The sequence below is a fragment of the Elephas maximus genome, chromosome 5 (genome assembly GCF_024166365.1).
Source record: "Elephas maximus indicus isolate mEleMax1 chromosome 5, mEleMax1 primary haplotype, whole genome shotgun sequence".
Taxonomy (NCBI): domain Eukaryota; kingdom Metazoa; phylum Chordata; class Mammalia; order Proboscidea; family Elephantidae; genus Elephas; species Elephas maximus.
Genome location: NC_064823.1, coordinates 32,990,379 through 33,010,652, shown reverse-complemented (window position 1 = coordinate 33,010,652; position 20,274 = coordinate 32,990,379). Strand labels below are relative to the sequence as shown.

The following is a 20,274-nucleotide window of genomic DNA, read 5'->3' as shown; positions in this document are numbered from 1 at the left end:
CAGCACCATGGAAGAAAAGGCCTGGTGATTTGCTTATGTGAAGATTATAGCCAAGAAAACTCTATAAAGCAGTTCTACTCTGTAACCCATGAGGTCACCATGAGTTGGAATTGATTTGACAGCACACAACAACAGCAACGATCATCATTAACTTGCTTAGTATTGAACTCTACCATGACCAAAGTAAACACTACATTTGTTTTGTGAATAATTTAATATCTAATAGCACCTAAATTGCTGTTATAATAAGGTAAACTTAAAACTATTCAGTGCAGAGCAGACCTACTAACTGCAGACCTTTAACATTATCTTCAGGGTTCAGAAAACTATGTCTTTGTATTTAGAGCACATAATTTTCTAAATAAGTATCAGTTTTTGTTTTTGGGATAATAGGTAGATGATAGAGAGATGGAAAGATACATAGGTAGTAGAGACAGATAATTGCCCTTGAGTTGACTCTGACTCATAGCAACCTCATGTATAACAGACAAAATGTTGCCTTGTCCTGCTTCCTCCTCACAATTGCTGACATGTTGGAACAAGGCATTCTTGGGCTATTGTGCCAATCCATCTTACCAAGAATCTCCCTCACCTTTGCTAGTCCTCTACTTCACCAAACCTGATGTTCTCCTCCAGTGATTGATTCCTGATGATGTGTTCAAAGCATATGAGTCAGACACTGTTCTCTTGTGATCCGTAAGTTTTAATTGGCTAATTTTTAGAACTAGATTACCAGGCCTTCCTAGTCTGTCTTAGTCTGGAAACTCCTCTGAAACCTGTCTACCGTGGGTGACCTGCTGGTATGTAAAATACCAGTGGCATACGTTCCAGCATTTTTGCAACATACGAGCCACTACAGTAAGGCAAACCGACAGACAGGTTGTTATTATTAGGTACTGTCCAGTCAGTTCCAACTCACAGCAACCCTATGTACAACAGAATGAAACATTGCTCCGTCCTGTGCCAGCCTCATGATCATTGTTATGCTTAAGCCCATTATTGAAGCCACTGTGTCAATCCACCTCATTGAGGGTCTTCCTATTTTTCACTGACCCTCTACCAAGCATGATGTCCTTCTCCAGGAACAGATCCCTCCTCCTGATAACATGTCCAAAGTATGTGAGATGAAGTCTCATCAGCCTCTATTCTAAGGAGCATTCTAGCTGTACTTCTTCTAAGATAGATGTATTTGTTCTTTTGGCAGTCCATGGTATATTCAGTATTCTTTGCCAACACCACAGCTCAAAGGCATCGATTCTTCTTTGATCTTCCCTATTCATTGTCCAGCTTTCTCATGCATATGAGGTGATTGAAAATATCATGACTTGGGTCAGGCGCACTTTAGTTCTCAAAGTAACATCTTTGCTTTTTTTTAAGAGGCCTTTTGCGGCAGGTTTGCCACAATGCATCATTTGATTTCTTAACTGCTGCTTCCATTGACGTTGATTGTGGATCCAAGTAAAATGAAATCCTTGATGCCTTCAATCTTTTCTCCACTTATCAGGAAGTTGCTTATTGGTCCAGTTGTGAGGATTTTTGTTTTCTTTATGTTGATATTTGGTGAAATTTCTTCCCAGAGTGTTTGGTAAAACATTTGTTATAAGTTTTATAAGTACTTTTCTAAAACCATAAAATATCTATAATAGCACCTAAATATATAAAATATATAATATAAATATATATAACAAATATATTTATGTTATAAATATTATTAATTGAATTAGAAGCATGAATATATAGCCAATCTTATATGAAAATATAAGTAATTCTAAAAATATTTAAATATAAGAAAAAGTTCATGCTCTTTAACTTTTATTGGTGAATACTGCACATATTTTAATAATAATCAGAAGATAATTTGTTAATATGGTTGGATGGAAAATAGTTTGAGAAATCGTAAATCTACTGACTGAAATGTAGAAAAAACGTGTGTGTGTGGACAAGGCTGTCAGTAGGAGAAAATGTAATTTGACATTAAAATGTTCTGGGAAATGTGAAGCGTCTTCACGAGCAGATTGTACCTAATAATACTGCATGAATATATTAAGATTTAAAAAATTTCTAGTAGAATGTGGTTTTAATTGATTTAATCTTCACTGTATTTTTTTTTTTTTTTGTATTGTCAAGGATGTCTGAGTCTAGTTGGAAATCCTGTTTGGCCTCCGCACACTGCAGCAGATGCACTATTTGCATAAGTAAGGTGTTTTATGTGGGCTTGTGTTTTTGGATGCCTCCAGATTTCTGTTACCAAATAATGTTGGAAGAAAAGCTGATGAAGTCATGGATGTCACTGTAAAGAGGAGTTAATTTGGTTCTATTTAAAAATAGTATAAGTTTTAAAAGTTACTCTGGTATAATTTTGTTTATATGAATTGACTGCTTCATTCATGGACGTATGAATCACAGAGAAATTTTTTAAAGTAAATAAATGGTTATATTGATTAGAAAGTTTCCAGTTTTTTTTTTTTTTAATTCCTAGTTTCATTCAGTTTGAATCACATGCTTGAAATTCTGTAGTAATTATGTAATGGGTTCCTCTAAGGTTAGGGATATTATCTGCCGTGCCTAAGAATTATATATTAACTTGCTTTTGTTGTGGGGTCAAGTCAGTTTTAACATGGCGACCCTATAGAACAGAGTAGAACTGCCCCATTTGGTTTCCGAGGAGTGGCTGGCTGGTGGATTTGAATTGCTGACCTTTTGGTTAGCAACCGAGTTCTTAACCATTACACACCAGTGCTCCATTGTGCCACCAGGGCTTTTTATATATTAATTTAAATAATTTAATTTTAAATAAGTATAATGGCATGCTTAATACAATTTTAAAATACATGATAATTATGGATTTTTTATGTAAAAATATATTCAGAGAAAAAATGTTTGAAAAAGGAGTTTCTAGTTTAAAATGTAATAAACCAAACCTGTTGCTGTCAAGTGGATTCCTCTTCATTGTTGTTGTTAGGGGCCGTCGAGGCAGTTCTGACTCATAGCATCCCTATGCACCACAGAACGAATCACTGCCCAGTCCTGCGCCATGCTCACAATCCATGTTATGCTTGAGTCCATTGTTGTAGCCACAGTGCCAGTCCATCTCCTTGAGGGTCTTCCTCTTTTTTGCTGACCTTCTACTTTACCAAGCATGATGTCCTTCTCCAAGTACTGATCTTTCCTGACAATTTCTCCAAAGTATGTAACATGCAGTATCGCCATCCTTGCTTCTAAGTTGCATTCTGGTTGCTCTTCTTCTAAGACAGATCTGTTCATTCTTTTGGCAGTCCATGGTATATTCAATATTCTTCTCCAACACCATAATTCAAAGGTGTCAATTCTCCTTTGGTCTTCCTTATTCACTGTCCAGCTTTCACATGCATATGAGGCAATTGAAAATACCATGGCTTAGGCGAGGCACACCTTAGTCTTCAAGGTGACGTTTTTGCTTTTCAACACTTTAAAGAGATCTTTTGCAGCAGATTTGCCCAATGCAGTGCGTCCTTTGATTTCTTGACTGCTGCTTTCGTGGGTGTTGATTGTGGATCCAACTGAAATGAAATCCTTGACAACTTCAATCTTTTCCCCGTTGCTTATTGGTTTGGTTGTGAGGATTTTTGTTTTCTTTATGTTGAGGTATAATCCATACTGAAGGTTATGGTCTTTGATCTTCATCAGTAAGTGCTTCAAATCCTCTTCACTTTCAGCAAGCAAGGTTGTGTCATCTGCATAACGCAGGCTGTTAACGAGTCTTCCTCCTCCAATCCTGATGCCCCATTCTTCTTCATATAGTCCAGCTTCTCAGATTATTTGCTCAGTGTACATATTGAATAGGTACGGTGAAAGGATACAACCCTGATGCACACCTTTCCTGACTTAAAACTGCACAGTATCTCCTTGTTCTGTCCGAACAACTACCTCTTGATCTATGTACAGGCTCTTCATCAGCACAATTAAATGTTCTGAACTTCCCATTCTTCTCAATGTCCTATTCACAGGGACCCTATATGAGAGTAGACCTACTCCGTAGGGTTTCCAAGGCTGTAATCTTTACGGAAGGGGATTACCACATCTTTCTCCTGTAGAGCAACTGGTGGTTTCTAACTGCCGGCCACTTAACCAATATGCCACCAAGGCGCCTTCAAAATTAAATTTACCCATTTACCTTATAATCACCTCATTTAATTCTGGCATATCAATTAGAGACGTGTAGTATAAAGACATAAACGTTAGCTTTGACTCAAGCATTTTGAGTTTAAATCTGGGCTCCATAGTTCTTACAGGTGTGAACAGAGATAAACTAATTAGCTTGGTTTCCTTATTAACAAATGAATGATAAAATTACCTCACACTAATGTTGAATCGTTTTATTGGATATTCATGTGCATATGTGCATGCATTTATATATATCTTTGTGTGTATATGTGTAGCATTCACAGTTCATATTCACTTCTACATATACATATCTACACACACATATATATATAAATGTTATTGTTTTTAGTGGCCATTGAGTTGGTTCCAATTCATGGCAATCTTATGACCTTATGTATAACAGAACAAAACCTTACCAGGTCCTGCGCCACCTTTATGATCACTGGTGTGTTTAAGTATATTACTATGGCTATTATGTCAATAAAAAAAATATATTGTTTTTTTAATGATATGTCCAAAATAAGCAAGCCAAAGTTACATCATCCTAGTTTCTAAACAGCAGTCTTGTTTTATTTCTTCTAAGATTGATTTGTACATTTTTTTGGCAGTCAGTGGTATATTCAATATTCTTCACCAACACCACAGTTTGGACTTTGAACTCACCAATTATTCTTCTTTCTTCCTTCTTCATTGTCCAGCTCTCTCATGCATTTGAGCAATTGAAAAGACATGGCTTGGGTCAAAAGCACCTTAGTCATCAAAGTAGTATCTTTGCTTTTTTAAGACTTTAAAGAGGTCTTTTGCAGGAGATTTGCTGAGTTGTAATATGCTGTTTGATTTCTTGACTTCTGCGTCGATGGACACTGTTGTTAACCCAAGAAGAAAACAATCATTGACAACTTCCATTTCTTCACTGTATATCATAATGTTATTGTTTATCGGTCCAGTTGTGAGGATTTTTTTTTTCATTCACATTAGTATAATCCATACTGAAGGCTGTAGTCTTTGACCTTCTTCAGTGAGTGCTTTAAGTTGTCTTCCTCCTTTTTAGCAAGCAAGGTTAGGTTGTCAGCATTTTGCAGGTTGTTAAAAAATCTTCCTCCAATCTAGATGCCGAGTTCTGCTTCATGTAGTCCAGCTTCCTGGATTATTTGTTTGGGGTAGGGATAAGGTGAAAGGGTACAAGCCTGAGGTACACCTTTTCTAATTTTGAACCATGCAATATACCCTTATTCTGTTTAAACTACTGCCTCTTGATCCATGTATAAGTTCCATGTGAGCACAACTGTGTGTCTTGTAATGTTATCCATACTTTGTTATGATCCATACCATCAACTGCATTTGTATAGTTGATGAAAATACAGGTAACATTTTTTTTTTCTGATACTCTTTGCTTTCAGCAAAGATCCATCTGACAAAAACAGTGATATTTCTCATTCCACATCCTCTTCTGAATTCAGCTTGTACTTCTGAAAGTTCCTTGTCAATGTACAGATACAGTCATTTTTTAATTACCTGCAGTAAAATATTGCTGGCATGTGATATTAACTCTAATGTTTGATAATTGCCAAATTCCTTTTGTTCACCTTTCTTTTGGAATGAGCACAAATATGGATCTCATCCAGTTGGCTGGCCAGGTAGCTGCCTTCCAGATTTACTGACAGATGAGTGTTTTCAGTGTTGAGTTCATTTGTTCGAGCATATCAATTATTGTTCATCAATTCCTGAAGCCTTGTGTTTTGCCAATGCTTTTGATGCAACTTCAGTTTCTTCCTACACTACTAGCAGTTATTGATCATAAACTGCCTCTTGAAGTGTTTGCATGTCAACCAATTCTTTTTAGTACAGTGACTCTGTGTATTCATTCCATCTTGGTTTGATGCCTCTTGTGCCATTTAATTCTTTGCCCATAGAATCCATCAGTAATGCAACTTCGGGACTGAAATGTCTCCTCAGTTGTTTTAGTTTGAGAAAATGGATTGTGTTCTTTCCTTTTGGTTTTCTAACATCAGGTCTTTGCACATTTCATCATAAGACTTTACCTTGAAGAGGTAGAGAGCTGTCATTTGAAATTATCTATTCATATCTTTTACTTCATCATTTCTTCGTTCGATTTAGCTAAACTTGGCCAGGCCATGATTCTCAGTGGTTTGGGAGATATTATGTAATCATCCATCATTTTGTGAACTGATGTGAGCAGCCAGTCATTTGAAAGCAGAGTTTCCTTGGGGGTGTAGCCTGCATTCAATATATATGAATGCTCTGGCAAAACTCACCTTTTCTCGATCATCCATCTAACTCATCATCCTCTGACCTCTGGTTCTTGGAACGTGAGCCAGCAACCTACCATCTGACTTGCCAATTTTGAGTTTGTTCAGCCCCTGCAACCATGTGAGTTAGGAGAAGCCTCCAGCCTGACACTTGACCTATGGATTTGGGACTTACCAGCCTCCACAAGTACCTGAGCCATTTCCTTGAAATAAATCTCTCTATATATTTACATATACACTTTACTGGTTTTCCTCCTTTAGAGATCGTAGCCTAACAGCACTTAAAAGCAAATTTCAGAGTCTCTTCTAACATTCCTTCTTTCCTATATTTTTAATGACCTTTCACTTTTTTCATGTATTATGTCCTTGATTTCTTCCCACAGCTCTTCTGATCTTCAGCCATTAGTGTGCACCGTATTAAGTCTGTTCTTGAAATTGTCTTTAAATTCATGTATGATGCATTTAAAGTCATACTGCCTGTACTCCCTCCATGACTGATTTTTTCTTCCTCCATGACCGATTTTTTTTGTCCATGATTTATTCAACATCCTTGGCAAACAGCAAAACACTAATGTGCCAATTTTTCTTTGGTTTTCCTTTTTATTGTCTAACTTTCACATGCACGAGGCAATTGAAAATACCATAGCTTGAATCAGGCACACCTTAGTCATCAAAGATATGTATTTTTTTTCTTAAGACCTTAAGTATTCTTTTGCCCAATGCAAAATGTTGTATCATTCCTGAATTGTTGATCCAAGTAGAATGAAATCCTTGACACTTCAAATTCCTAACCATTTATCATGATGCTGTTTATGGGCCCGGTTGTGAGGATTTTCATTTTTTTCATGTTTAGGTGTAAGGTATACTGAAGGCCGTGGCCTTCTACCTTCATCAGTAAGTGCTTCAAGTCTTCCTCATTTTTGGCAATCAAGATTGCCTCAGCTTGTTAATGAGTCTTTCTCTAATCCTGATATCACATTCTTCTTCATATAGTTCAGCTTCTCAGATCATTTGCTCAGCGTACAGATTGAATAAGGTAAAAAGGTACTACCCTACTCATTACCTTTTCCAACTTTAAACCACGAAGTATCCCCTTGTTCTATCTTGATCTGTCTACAAATTCCACATGAGCACAGTTGATCTATCTACAGATGCCACATGAGCACAATTCTAGAATTCCCATTCTTTATAATATTATTTATAATTTTTTATGATCCATACAGTGGGATTCTTTGTGTGGCCTATAGAATATAAGTAAACATCTTTCTGGTACTATGTGCTTTTGGCTAAAATGATAATTCATGAAATTAAATTTTTAATTATTTTTGGCTAATTTAGGTCCTATATTATTTATCTTTTCATATAAATAAGTTTGTAAATATCTACCAAAAAGTTGTCTGAAATTTTAATAGACATTTTGTGGAATCAATAAATCAATTGGAGAAAAATTAACATTTTAACAATATTGAGGCTTCTTTCTGTTCCATGTGCATAGTATGTCTTTCCACTTATTTAGATCTTCTTTAATTTTCCTAAACAATGTTTTGAGGCTGTGTTACTCTGTGCAGTTACCTAAATTGGAAATATACTATTTATACATAATGACTGCTAATAGCAAAGAAAAATGTCTTTGAAAGAACAACAGAGAAATATTTCTAAAAGTAAATATTACACTAACAGCATGTTAATTAAATATCATTTTAACTCTACCTTTTAAAAATAGACTCAGTCACATTGTCCATGGCTTAGTTTTATTTACTTCTATTTTATGGGGCCTGAAAGCACTCAGCTACTAACCAAAAGGTCAGATGTTTGAAACCACCAACCATTTTGTAGGAGAAAGATGTGGCTTCCAGAAAGATTTGCAGCCTTGGAAACCCTATGGGGGCAGTTCTGGTCTGTCCTATAGGGTTTCTATGCGTCAAAGTCAACTGGATGGCAGTGGGTTTTTGGTTTACTTTTGAGCTTAAGCGGCCTACAAATGCATTCAACAAATTGTATTTATAATTGAAATTTGCATATACAATAACACCTACCAAAGCCAGAACCTGTGTAAGGCAGAAATCTGTCAGAGAAGGAAAACTCAAATATTTTCCACTAAAACGGGTGACAGAAAAGTGGTAAGACTGCACCCTCTCAAAGGTGGAAAACTTATGAGACCCTGAAAAACAAGGCAGTCCTATTGAGTTCTGGCTCTCCCAGGATCCACTGTATAATTAATGATCTGTGTTACTTTCTAAAAGCTTTTGTATAAATAATATTTACTCTTCAGTTAATTTTTATTTTTTGTAGCTATTACACTTCTGTTGATATACAGAAAAACATTAATTTCTAATCAATCACCTTAGTAAATTGTTTTTTAATTTTAATTTTTTTTTAATATTCTCTGGGTATTTCAAGTAGAGAGTTCTATGAATTTTCAATAATGATAGATTTGCCTCCTTATTTCTGATATTTATGACTTTCTCATTGGATTTATTGCCTAGCAGTTAGAACATAATGTTAACTACGGGTGGTGATAGTGCTTCTGCTGCTACTGACTTTAATGAAAATGTCTTCAATGGTTCACCCCTAAATAAGGTGTTAACTATTTGTTTGAGGAAAGTAGGCCTTATATTTCTGTTTAATCAAATCTTAACGATTAGGACTCAATGTTGAATTTTTCACAAATTATTTAGGCATTCTTAGAAAGGATTTTGTGTTTTTCTTCTCCCTTGATCTCTTTTTCTTTCTTTTTTTTTATCAGTTAGTTTCGTTTTTTAAAAAAGGTTTTCACTGACTGATTTTTAGGAGTAGATCACAGGCCTTTCTTAATAAAAGGAAAATATGTCGTTTATAATTATGATAAGTGATAATTTCAATATTTTAATAAAATGTTCCTGGCAATATTGAATGATGGTCTTAAAGATAATAAGTAACAAAAAAACAGTGACCAATTATATAGATTCACTTGTATTATAGAAACTGATGCTTTTGTAAAATATGGAATTCATAAAAGTATGCCTCAAAAGGGAGTTTGCTCCTTCCTTTAAATGTCTGTATTCCCATATAAATAATCACAATATTTAATCAATAGAGGCTTATATACATTATAACAAGTTTAAAGAAGTGATATAAGATTTTCATTCCTGAGTTATTAAAAGGCTAGAGTCTGCACTTGCCGTATTAAAGTTAATAAATTATTTTTACTGTTTATATTTTATTTTTTCATATAATTTTAAGAATATCTGAGAATGTACGATCAATTTCTGTATGTGCATAAACAAAGTCTGGGACATTAGTTTTCCAAAATCTAGTGAATGTTTCTATGTGTAAAATAATAAAATTTAATTATCGATCAAAATGAAATCCAAAAATGAAAAAAAAAAAAAATAGCCAATAAACAAAGGCAGATTCCTAGAAATTACATAGTAAAGGCTGGCAATACTTTAATGGAGCTCAGATGTTCTGATTTCCTGTTAAATTTTCTTTCCATTGTGTTCTACTTCCTGTTCTGCAACTACTCAGACTACCTATGATAAATAGCTATATAGTCAATGCTATGAAACTTGCGGTCTGTTGTCATGGATTGAATTGTGTCCCCCCAAAATATCTGTCAACTTGACTAGATCATGATTCCCAGTATTGTATGATCATCTACCATTTTATCATCTGACGTGATTTCCATATGTATTGTAAATCCCATCACTATGATGTAATGCAATAGATTAGTGGCAGTTGTATTGATGAGATCTACAAGATTAAATAGTGCCTTAAACCAGTCTCTTTTGAGATATAAAAGAGAGAAGTGAGCAGAGAGATACAGGGACTTCATACCACAAAGAGAGCAGCACCAGGAACAGAGCATGTCCTTTGGACCCAGGGTCCTTGTGCCTAAGAAGCTTTTTGGCCAGGGGAAGATTGATGACAAGGACCTTTATCCAGAGTCGAGTAGACTGTGAGAGAAGAAATCTCTCTTAGTTAAAGCCATCCACTTGTGGTATTTCTGTTACACCAGCACTAGGTGACAGACATCTGTCTTGAAAGAAGTGCAGCCAGAGTGCTCTTTGGAAGCGAGGATGGTGAGACTTGGTCTCATGTACTTTGGACATGTTATTGAGACTGGCACATTGAATAAACAAGGGGCAGTGCCAAGGGGCCATTTCTGCTATTTTTGTAACATAGAGAGTTAACTCCCAGTATTTAAGCTATCCCCTTATTAGGCAATATAGGAACTAACCTCTGCTTTTAGAGTATCCCTTTTTTTAGGTATACTTACAGTTCTGACTCAGTTAAAGAAAACAAGAGACTAAGGTCTTCATTTCAGCAAAAACCAGTCATGCACCAGTTCAGGCCTGCCTGAACTGGTGCAGTACTGAATACCTTGCACCTCAGAGGATTAACTGATGTCAGAGGCTGAAAAACACACCCCCATCTATGCACTAAAAAAAAAAAAAAAATGCACTGGATGTGGTCAAAATGTCATCTTTGTGCCCTCCCCCCCCCCCATTTCAGACTGAACAGGCACAGAAGATCAGACTGCCAGAGAATGCCCTCGCATGTCAAACCAAAGAACATCTGGCCCCACCTTGGGGTATTCCTGGGGACCCCAGACCCGATTTACTTTACCCATATAAACTTTTTGCACTATTATTCTGGGAGACACCTTGGTGACCTGAGTCCCATTGTGCTCCTTTACTTGGCCAACTAAATAAAGCTTCTTCTTTCACTTTTCGTCCACTCTGTGTATCTTCCTATCTGCACAAGCAGACCTAGAAGTGTCAGGTTACATTATCAGGAGGGATCAGTCTCTGAAGAAAGACATCATGCTTGGTAAGTGTGTTGGTCATCTAGTGCTGCTATAACAGAAATACCACAAGTGGATGGTTTTAACAAAGAGAAGTTTTATTTCCTCACAGTAAAGTAGGTTACAAGTCCAAATGCAGGGTGTCAGCACCAGGGGAAGGCTTTCTGTCTTTGTTGGCTCTGGAGGAAGGTATATGTCCCCAATCATTCCCTGGTCAAGGAGCTTCTCAGGAGAAGGGACCCCAGGTCCAAAGGATGTACTTTGGTCCCAGTGCTACTTTCTTGGTAGTATGAGCCCCCCAATTCTCTGCTTGCTTCCCTTTCCTTTTATCTCTTGAGAGATAAAAGGTGGTACAGACCACAATCCAGGGAGACTCCATTTACACTGGATCAAGGAGGGGACCTGTGTAAGGGTGGTGTTACAATCCCACCCTAATCCTCTTAACATAAAATTACAATCACAGAGGAGGCGGGGCCAAGATGGTAGAGTAGTCAGATGCTTCCGGCGAACCCTCTTACAACAAAGACCTGAAAAAACAAGTGAAATGATAACATTTATGAGAAACTAGAAGCCCTGAACATCAAAGGCAAAGTTAGAAAATAGACTGAGTGGCAGAGGGAGGGAGAGATGGTTGAGAAGTGGAGAGGAGTTGCCGGACCTGAATTGCTGGGAACCATCAGGCTGTGGTAGCTTTCGGCTGCAGTTTCCTCAGGGAGAAACAGCCAGCTGCACAGCCTACTCACACCTCTGGAAACAAAAAAGAATGGCATTCTCAGAAAAAACTAAGTACTTGTGTATATTTTACCATGCCTGCAGTGCCCAGCTGGGCTTCTATCGCTGTTGATTTCCCTGGGCTTGAGATAGGTTCTGTTGCGTGTTCTGAGCCATTCTCCTGGCCTTGGAGAAGGAATAAATTCACAACTGGGGAAGAGATAATCTGCCAGGTCGACCAACCTGGGGAGCTCAGGACAGAAGTGGCTCCTGTCCAGGCATAAACAGTCCATGGACTTTGAATACCTTTCCCCCTGCACGGACCTGTGTGGGCCTATTTTAGGAGAATAGGTGCTTGTTGGCGGATTGCAACTGTTTCAGCTGTGTGGTGGAGAGGTGGGTGTTTGATGTTTGACACTGCTTTGCCTATTAAACAGGGTCCTCAGGGGCCTAACGATGGGTGACTCCACTCAGGTCATCCAGCCATCTGCGACAGGGATCCAAGAATAGCTGGTACCTCCCAGTCCTTACAGCCAAAAGCATTGGGTGCCCATAGTCTGTCTGCAGAACCCGCCCACCTGTGTTTTCTAAGGAACAGGGATGCACTTTCCTCACAAACACTGGAGGGACAGTTGTCAGCCCCCGCCTGGTTCAGACTGTGGTCCCCTCCTGCAACCAGATACCGGTACCTACACCAATCACCACTGCCCCTCTAAGACTGTAGGACAGAGCCTGTACCACACACTTGATGACCAGCTACCTAGACAACTAAGTAGAATCCTTACAAGAGAAGTGAATGGACCCTTAGGCTCATATACCTGGTAACAGCTCTAGCCATCTGGTGGCAGGACATTAGCTAGCTCACTCAAGCAACCTAGTTGGGCAGATCAAAACAAAACAAAGCAAGAAGCTAGGATATAGTAAACAAACATAAACTAATACAATAACTTATAGATGGCTCAGAGACAACAGTCAATATCAAATCACTTAAAGAAGCAGACCATGATTGCTTCAACAAGCTCTCAAAACAAAAAATCGAAGGATGTTCTGGAGAAGGTGCCTTCCTGGAATTATCAGATGCAGAATACAAAAGATTAATATACAGAACTCTTGAAGACATCAGGAATGAGATCAGGAAGGAGATCAGGCAATGTGCAGAACAAGTCAAGGAACACACAGATAAAGCAGTTGAAGAAATTAAAAAGGTTATTCAAGAACATAATGAAAAATTTAGTAAGCTGTAGGAATCTATAAAGAGACAGCAATCAGAAATTCAGAAGATTAGCAATAAAATTACAGAATTAAACAGCTCAATAGAAAGTCAGAGGAGCAGAATTGAGCAAGTAGAAGGCAGAGTTGGTGAGATTGAAGATAAAGCAGTTGGCACCAATATATTTGATGAAAAATTCTTTTAAAAATAATTTTAAAAAATGAAGAAACCCTAAGAATCATGTGGGACACTATCAAGAGAAATGACCTATGAATGATTGGAGTACCAGAACAGGAACAGATGACAGAAAATACAGAGAGAATTGTTGAAGATTTGTTGGCAGAAAACTTCCCTAATATTCTGAAAGATGAGAAGATATCTATCCAAGATGCTCATCTAACTCCACATAAGGTAGATCTTAAAAGAAAGTCACCAAGACATAATGAAACTTGCCAAAACCAAAGATAGACAATTTTAAGAGCAGATAGGGATAAACAAAAAGTTACCTACAAACAAGAGTCAATAAGAATAAGCTTAGACTACTCAGCAGAAACCATGCAAGAAGGCAGTGTGATGATTATATAAAGCATTGAAGGAAAAAAATTGCCAGCCAAGAATCATATATCTAGCAAAACTGTCTCTCATATATGAAGGTGAAATTAGGACATTTCCAGATAAGCAGAAGTTTAGGGAATTTGTAAAAACCAAACCAGAACTACAAGGAATACTAAAGGGAGTTCTCTGGTTAGAAAATCAATAATATCAGATATCAATTCAAGACTAGAACACTTGGCAGAGCAATGAGATGTCAGCCCAGACAAGGAAATCAAAAAACCTGATCAAGTTAAAAAAAAAAAAAAAGCTCAGAACAGGAAAACAACGATGTCATTATGTAAAAGAAGACAAGATTAGAACAGTAAAGAGGGACTAAGAAACGTAGTCATAGATCTTTCATATGGAGAAGGCAAGGTGATGTAAAAAAATAAAAGTTAGGTTTAATCTTAGAAAAATAGGGGTAAATATTAAGGTAACCACAAAGGAGACTAACTATCCTACTCATCAAAATAAAATACAAGAAGAAAACAGAGACTCAGCAGGAAAAAAATCAACTACAACGAATAAGACAAAAAGACAATATATAAAGATAAATTACTCAGCACAAAAAATTAAGTAGGAAAAAGAAACTGTCAACAACATGAACAAAAAGACATCAAAATGAGAGCACTAAGCTCATAAAAAAAAAAATACCTATCCATAATTATGCTGAATGTAAATGGACTAAATGCACCCATAAAGACATAAAGAGTGGAAGAACGGGTTAAAAAAAAAAAAAAAAAAAAACAATTCAAGTATATACTGCCTACAAGAGACACACCTTAGAATTAGAGACAAACAAACTAAAACTCAAATGATGGAAAAAAATATATCAAGGAAACAACAATCAAAAATGACCAGGAGTGCCAATATTAATTTCTGACAAAATAGACTTTAAAGTTAAATTCATCAGAAAGGATAAGGAAAGACACTATATAATGATTAAAGGGACAATGCACCAGGAGGACATAACCATATTAAATATTTATGCAACCAATGACAGGGCTGCAAGATACATAAAACAAACCCTGACAGCATTGAAAAGTGAGATAGCACCACAATTACAGTAGACTTCAACAGACTACTTTCGGTGAAGGACGGAACATCTGTAAAGAAACTCAATAAAGACACGGAAGATCTAAGTGCCACAGTCAAACAGCTTGACCTCATAGACATATACAGAACACTCCACCCAAAAGCAGCCAAGTATACTTTCTTTTCCAATGCACAGGGAACATTGTCTAGAATAGACCACATATTAGGTCATAAAGCAAGCCTTAGAAGCATCCAAAACATTGAAATATTACAAAGTATCTTCTTGGACCGTAAGGCCATAAAAGTGGAAATTAATAACAGAAAAATTAGGGAAAAGAAATCAAATACTTGGAAACTGAACAATACCCTGCTCAAAAAAGACGGGGTTATAGAAAACATTAAGGATAGAATAAAGAAATTCATAGAATCCAATGAGAATGAAAACACTTCCTATCAGAACCTTTTGGACACAGCAAAAGCGGTGCCCAGAGGTCAATTTATGTCAATAAATGCACACATACACAGAGAAGAAAGGGCCAAAATCAAAGAATTACCCATACAACTTGAACAAATAGAAAGAGAGCAATAAAAATAAACACACAGGCACCAGAATAAAGCAAATAATAAAAATTAGAGCAGAATTAAATGAAATACAGAACAGAAAAACAATTGAAAGACTTAACAAGACTCCTTCAATTTGAAAAAATTAACAAAATTGATAAACCATTGGCCAAACTGACAAAGGAAAAACAGGAGAGGAAGCAAATAACCCGAATAAGAAATGAGGTGGACGATATTACAGCAGACCCAACTGAAATTAATAGAATCATATCAGATTACTATGAAAAATTGTACTCTAACAAATTTGAAAACCTAGAAGAAATGGATGAATTTCTAGAAACACACTATCTACCTAAGCTAACACAGACAGAGCTAGAACATCTAAATAGACCCATAACAAAAGAAGAGGTTGAAAAGGTAATTAAAAAACTCCCAACAACAACAACAACAAAAAGCCCTGGCCCGGATGGCTTCACTGAAGAGTTCTACCACACTTTTAGAGAACAGTTAACACCACTACTACTAAAGATATTTCAGAGCATAGAAAAGGATGGAACACTCCCAAACTCATTCTATGAAGCCACCATATCCCTGATACCAAAACCAGGGAAAGACAACACAAAAAGAGACAATTACAGACCTAAATCCCTGATGAACTTAGATGCAAAAATCCTCAGCAAAATTCTAGCAGATAGAATTCAACAACATATCAAAAAAGTAATTCACCATGACCAAGTGAGGTACATGCCAGGTATGAAGGGATGGTTCAACATTAGAAAAACAATTAATGTAACCCATCATATAAATAAAACAAAATACAAGAACCACATGACCTTATCAATTGATGTAGAAAAGACATTTGTCAACGTTCAACACCCATTCAGGATAAAAACTCTCAGCAAAATAGGAATAGAAGGAAAATTCCGCAGCATAATAAAGGGCATGTATACAAAGCAGCACTGGGTTTGGGTTTTATACAAAGCTATCAGCCAACATCATCCTAAACGGAGAGAGTCTGAAAGCATTCCCCTTGAGATCTGGAACTAGACAAGGATGCCCTTTATCACCACTCTTACTCAACATTGTGCTGGAGGGCCTAGCCAGAGCAATTAGGCTAGATAAAGAAATAAAGGGCATCCAGATTCACAAGGAAGAAGTAAAAGTATCTCTTCTTGCAGATGACATGATCTTATACACAGAAAACTCTAAGAAAACTATTGAAACTAAGAAAAGAGTTCAGCGCAGTATCAGGATACAAGAGAAACACACAAATCAGTTGGATTCCTCTACACCAACTAAAAGAACATTGAAGAGGAAATCACCCAATCAATACCCTTTATATTAGCCGCCAAGAAGATAAAATACTTAGGAAAAATTCTTACTGGAGACGTAAAAGACCTGTACAAAGAAAACTAGACACTACTGCAAGAAACCAAAAGAGACCTACGTAAGTGTAAAACCATACCTCGCTCATGTATAGGAAGACTTAACAGTGTAAAAATGTCTATTCTACCAAAAGCCATCTATAGATACAATGCAATTCTGATCCAAATTCCAATGACATTTTTTAATGAGATGGAGAAAGAAATCACCAAGTTCATGTGGAATGGAAAGAGGCCCCAGATAAGTAAAGCATTACTGAAAAAGAACAAAGTGGGAGGACTCACTCTACCTGATTTTAAAACCTATTATACTGCCACAATAGTCAAAACAGCCTGGTACTGGTACAACAGCAGATACATAGACCAATGGAATGAGTTGAGAATCCAGACATAAATCCATCTACATATGAACAGCTGATATTTGACAAGGGCCCAAAGTCGATTAAATGGGGAAAAGACCATCTCTTTAACAAACGGTGCTGGCATAACTGAATATCCATCTGCAAAAAAATGAAACAAGACCTATACCTCACACCATGCACAAAAACCAACTCAAAATGGATCAAAGACCTAAATATAAAACCTAAAACGATAAAGATTATGTAAGAAAAAATAGTTACAATGCTAGGAGCCCTAATACATAGCATAAACAATATACAAAACATTATTAATAATGCAGAAGAGAAACTAGATAACTGGGAGCTCCTACAAATCAAACACCTATGTTCATTCAGAGACTTCAGCAAAAGAGTAAAAAGATTACCTACAGACTGGGAAAAAGTTTTTAGCTACGACATTTCTGATCAGCGTCTGATCTCTAAAACCTGCTTGTACTGCAAAAACTCAGCTACAAAAGACAAATAACCCAGTTAAAAAATGGACAAACGATATGAATAGACACTTCACTAAAGAAGACTTTCAGGTAGCTAACAGATACATGAGGAAATGCTCATGATCATTAGCCATTAGAGAAATGCAAATCAAAACTACAATGAGATTCCATCTCACTCCAACAAGGCTGGCATTAATCCAAAAAACACAAAATAATAAATGTTGGAAAGGTTGTAGAGAGACTGGAACACTTACACACTGCTGGTGGGAATGTAAAATGGTGCAGCCACTTTGGAAATCGATTTGGCGCTTCCTTAAAAAGCTAGAAATAGAACTACCATACAATTCAGCAATCCTACTCTTTGGAATACATTCTAGAGAAATAAGAGCCTTTACACAAACAGACATATGCACACCCATGTTCATTGCAGCATTGTTTACAATAGCAAAAAGATGGAAGCAACCAAGGTGTCCATCAACAGATGAATGGATAAATATGGTATATGCACACAATGGAATAGTATGCATCAATAAAGAACAATGATGAATCCGTGAAACATTTCATAACATGGAGGAACCTGGAAAACATTATGCTGAGCAAAATTAGTCAGTTGCAAAAGGTCAAATATTGTATGAGACCACTAGTATAAGAACTTGAAAAATAGTTTAAACAGAGAAGAAAATATTCTTTGATGGTTACGAGAGAGGGGAGGAAGAGAGAGGAGTTTTCGCTAATTAGGTAGTAGATAAGAACTATTTTAGGTGAAGGGAAAGACAACACACAATTCAGGAGAGGTCAGCACAACTGGACTAAACCAAAAGCAAAGAAGTTTCCTGAATAAACTGAACACTTCGAAGGCCAGTGTAGTAGGGGTGGGGGCTTGGGGACCATGGTTTCGGGTGATATTTATGTCAATTGGTATAATAAAATCTATTTAGAAAACATTCTGCATCCCACTTTGGAGAGTGGCATCTGGGGTCTTAAATGCTAGCAAGTGGCCATCTAAGATGCATCAATTGGTCTCAACCCACCTGGAGCAAAGGAAAATGAAGAACACCAAAGTCATAAGGTAATTTTGAGCCCAAGAGACAGAAAGGGCCACATAAACCAGAGACCACATCATCCTGAGACCAGAAGAACTAGATGGTGCCTGGCTATAACCGTTGACTGCCTTGACAGGGAACACAACAGAGAACCCCTGAGGGAGCAGGAGAGCAGTGGGATGCTGACCTCAAATTTTCGTAAAAAGACCAGAGTTAATGGTCTGACTGAGTCTAGAAGGACCCCAGAGGTCATGGTCCCCAGACCTTCTGTTAGCCAAAGGCAGGAACCATTCCCAAACCCAGCTCTTCAGGCAGGGATTGGACTGGACTATGGGATAGAAAACGATACTGATGAAGAGTGAGCTACTTGGATCAAGTAGATACCTGAGACTATGTCGGAAGCTTCTGTCTGGAGAAGAGATGAGAAGGCAGAGAGGGTCAGAAACTGGCCGAATGGACACCAAAATAGAGATTGGAGGGAAGGAGTGTGCTGTCTCATTAGAGGGAGAGCAACTAGGAGTATATAACAAGGTGTATATAAGTTTTTGCATGAGAGACTGACTTGGTTTTTAAACTTTCACTTAAAACCCAGAAAGCACAATAAAAATTAAAAAAAAAAAAATTGCAATCACAAAATGAAGGACAGTCACACAATACTGGAAATCATGGCCTAACCAAGTTGACGCATATTTTTTGGGGGGCACAGTTCAATCCATAATATTCCACTCTTTGGCACCCAAAAAATCACATCCTTGCAACATGCAAAACATATTCATCTCATCATATCATAGCAAATGTCTTAATTCCAAGTCCAAAATCCATAAATTCCTCTTCATCTGTGAAATCTAGAATACAAGTTGTCTGCTTCCAATGGTACAATGGCAGAACAGGCACAAGCTAGACATTTCCATTACAAACGGGAGAAACTGAAAGAATGCGTAACAGCCACCAAGCAAGTCAGCAGAACACATTACATTAGCCCTCAAAGTTTTGAAAATAATCTTCTGTTCTCTGAGACAATTCACACAATGGCCCTGCCCTCCAGCCTCTAGGTATTGGCCATACTCTCTGAATTCTGAGTGTAGGCCCCTGGGCCCTGGGCTTCAGCTCTGCCTTCCAGGCCCACTGGGACAGCAACCCGGCTCCCTCAGCTTTAAGAGCACCATTCTTAGTCTATCTGTTTAGCAGCTCCACCCTTAGAAACACTAAGAGGCCATGGCTCCACCCTTTGAGACCCCTGAGGTCATGGCCATACCTTTTGAGACTGAGGCAACTCAGCTGTTTGTGTTGCTTGTCTCTTCCGCTTCTGTTTCCTGCTTTCTTGGCCCCTCAGTTCCTTGGGCTTCATACCCAAGTCTGCCCTGCTGGGACAAGTGCTCCAAAGCTCAGTAGCTCCACCAATAAGTACCTGGAGGCACCCCACTTTGCCAGGAAGGCTCCTGCACACAGGCACTCAAGCTTTCTCACTCTGTGGGTCGGCTCCAGTCCCATTTTGCACTGGTCTCCTGGTTCTGATGCTGTTGCCACTTCTCTGCTGCTGCAGGTTCTCTGCTGTGCTGGTCATCTGCTGCTATCACAACTCTATCCATTCAGTTTCAAAACCTCTTCCACATTTTAGGTATCTGTTAGAGCAGCAGTGTACTCTCAGTACCAATTTCTGTGTTAGTCATCTAGTGCTGCTATAACAGAAATACCACAATTCAATCC

General features: G+C 37.6%; 1 protein-coding gene across 1 annotated transcript in view; it reads left to right on the top strand.

Moving 5' to 3' along the window:
- The window catches only part of LOC126077516 (uncharacterized), a 121,886-nt gene that overhangs the window by 75,605 nt on the left and 26,007 nt on the right, over positions 1–20,274 (top strand). The window contains exon 5 of the mRNA XM_049887055.1: positions 2,128–2,195. Coding sequence (XP_049743012.1) covers positions 2,128–2,195 — 68 coding nt within the window. The remainder of the gene's footprint in view (positions 1–2,127; positions 2,196–20,274) is intronic.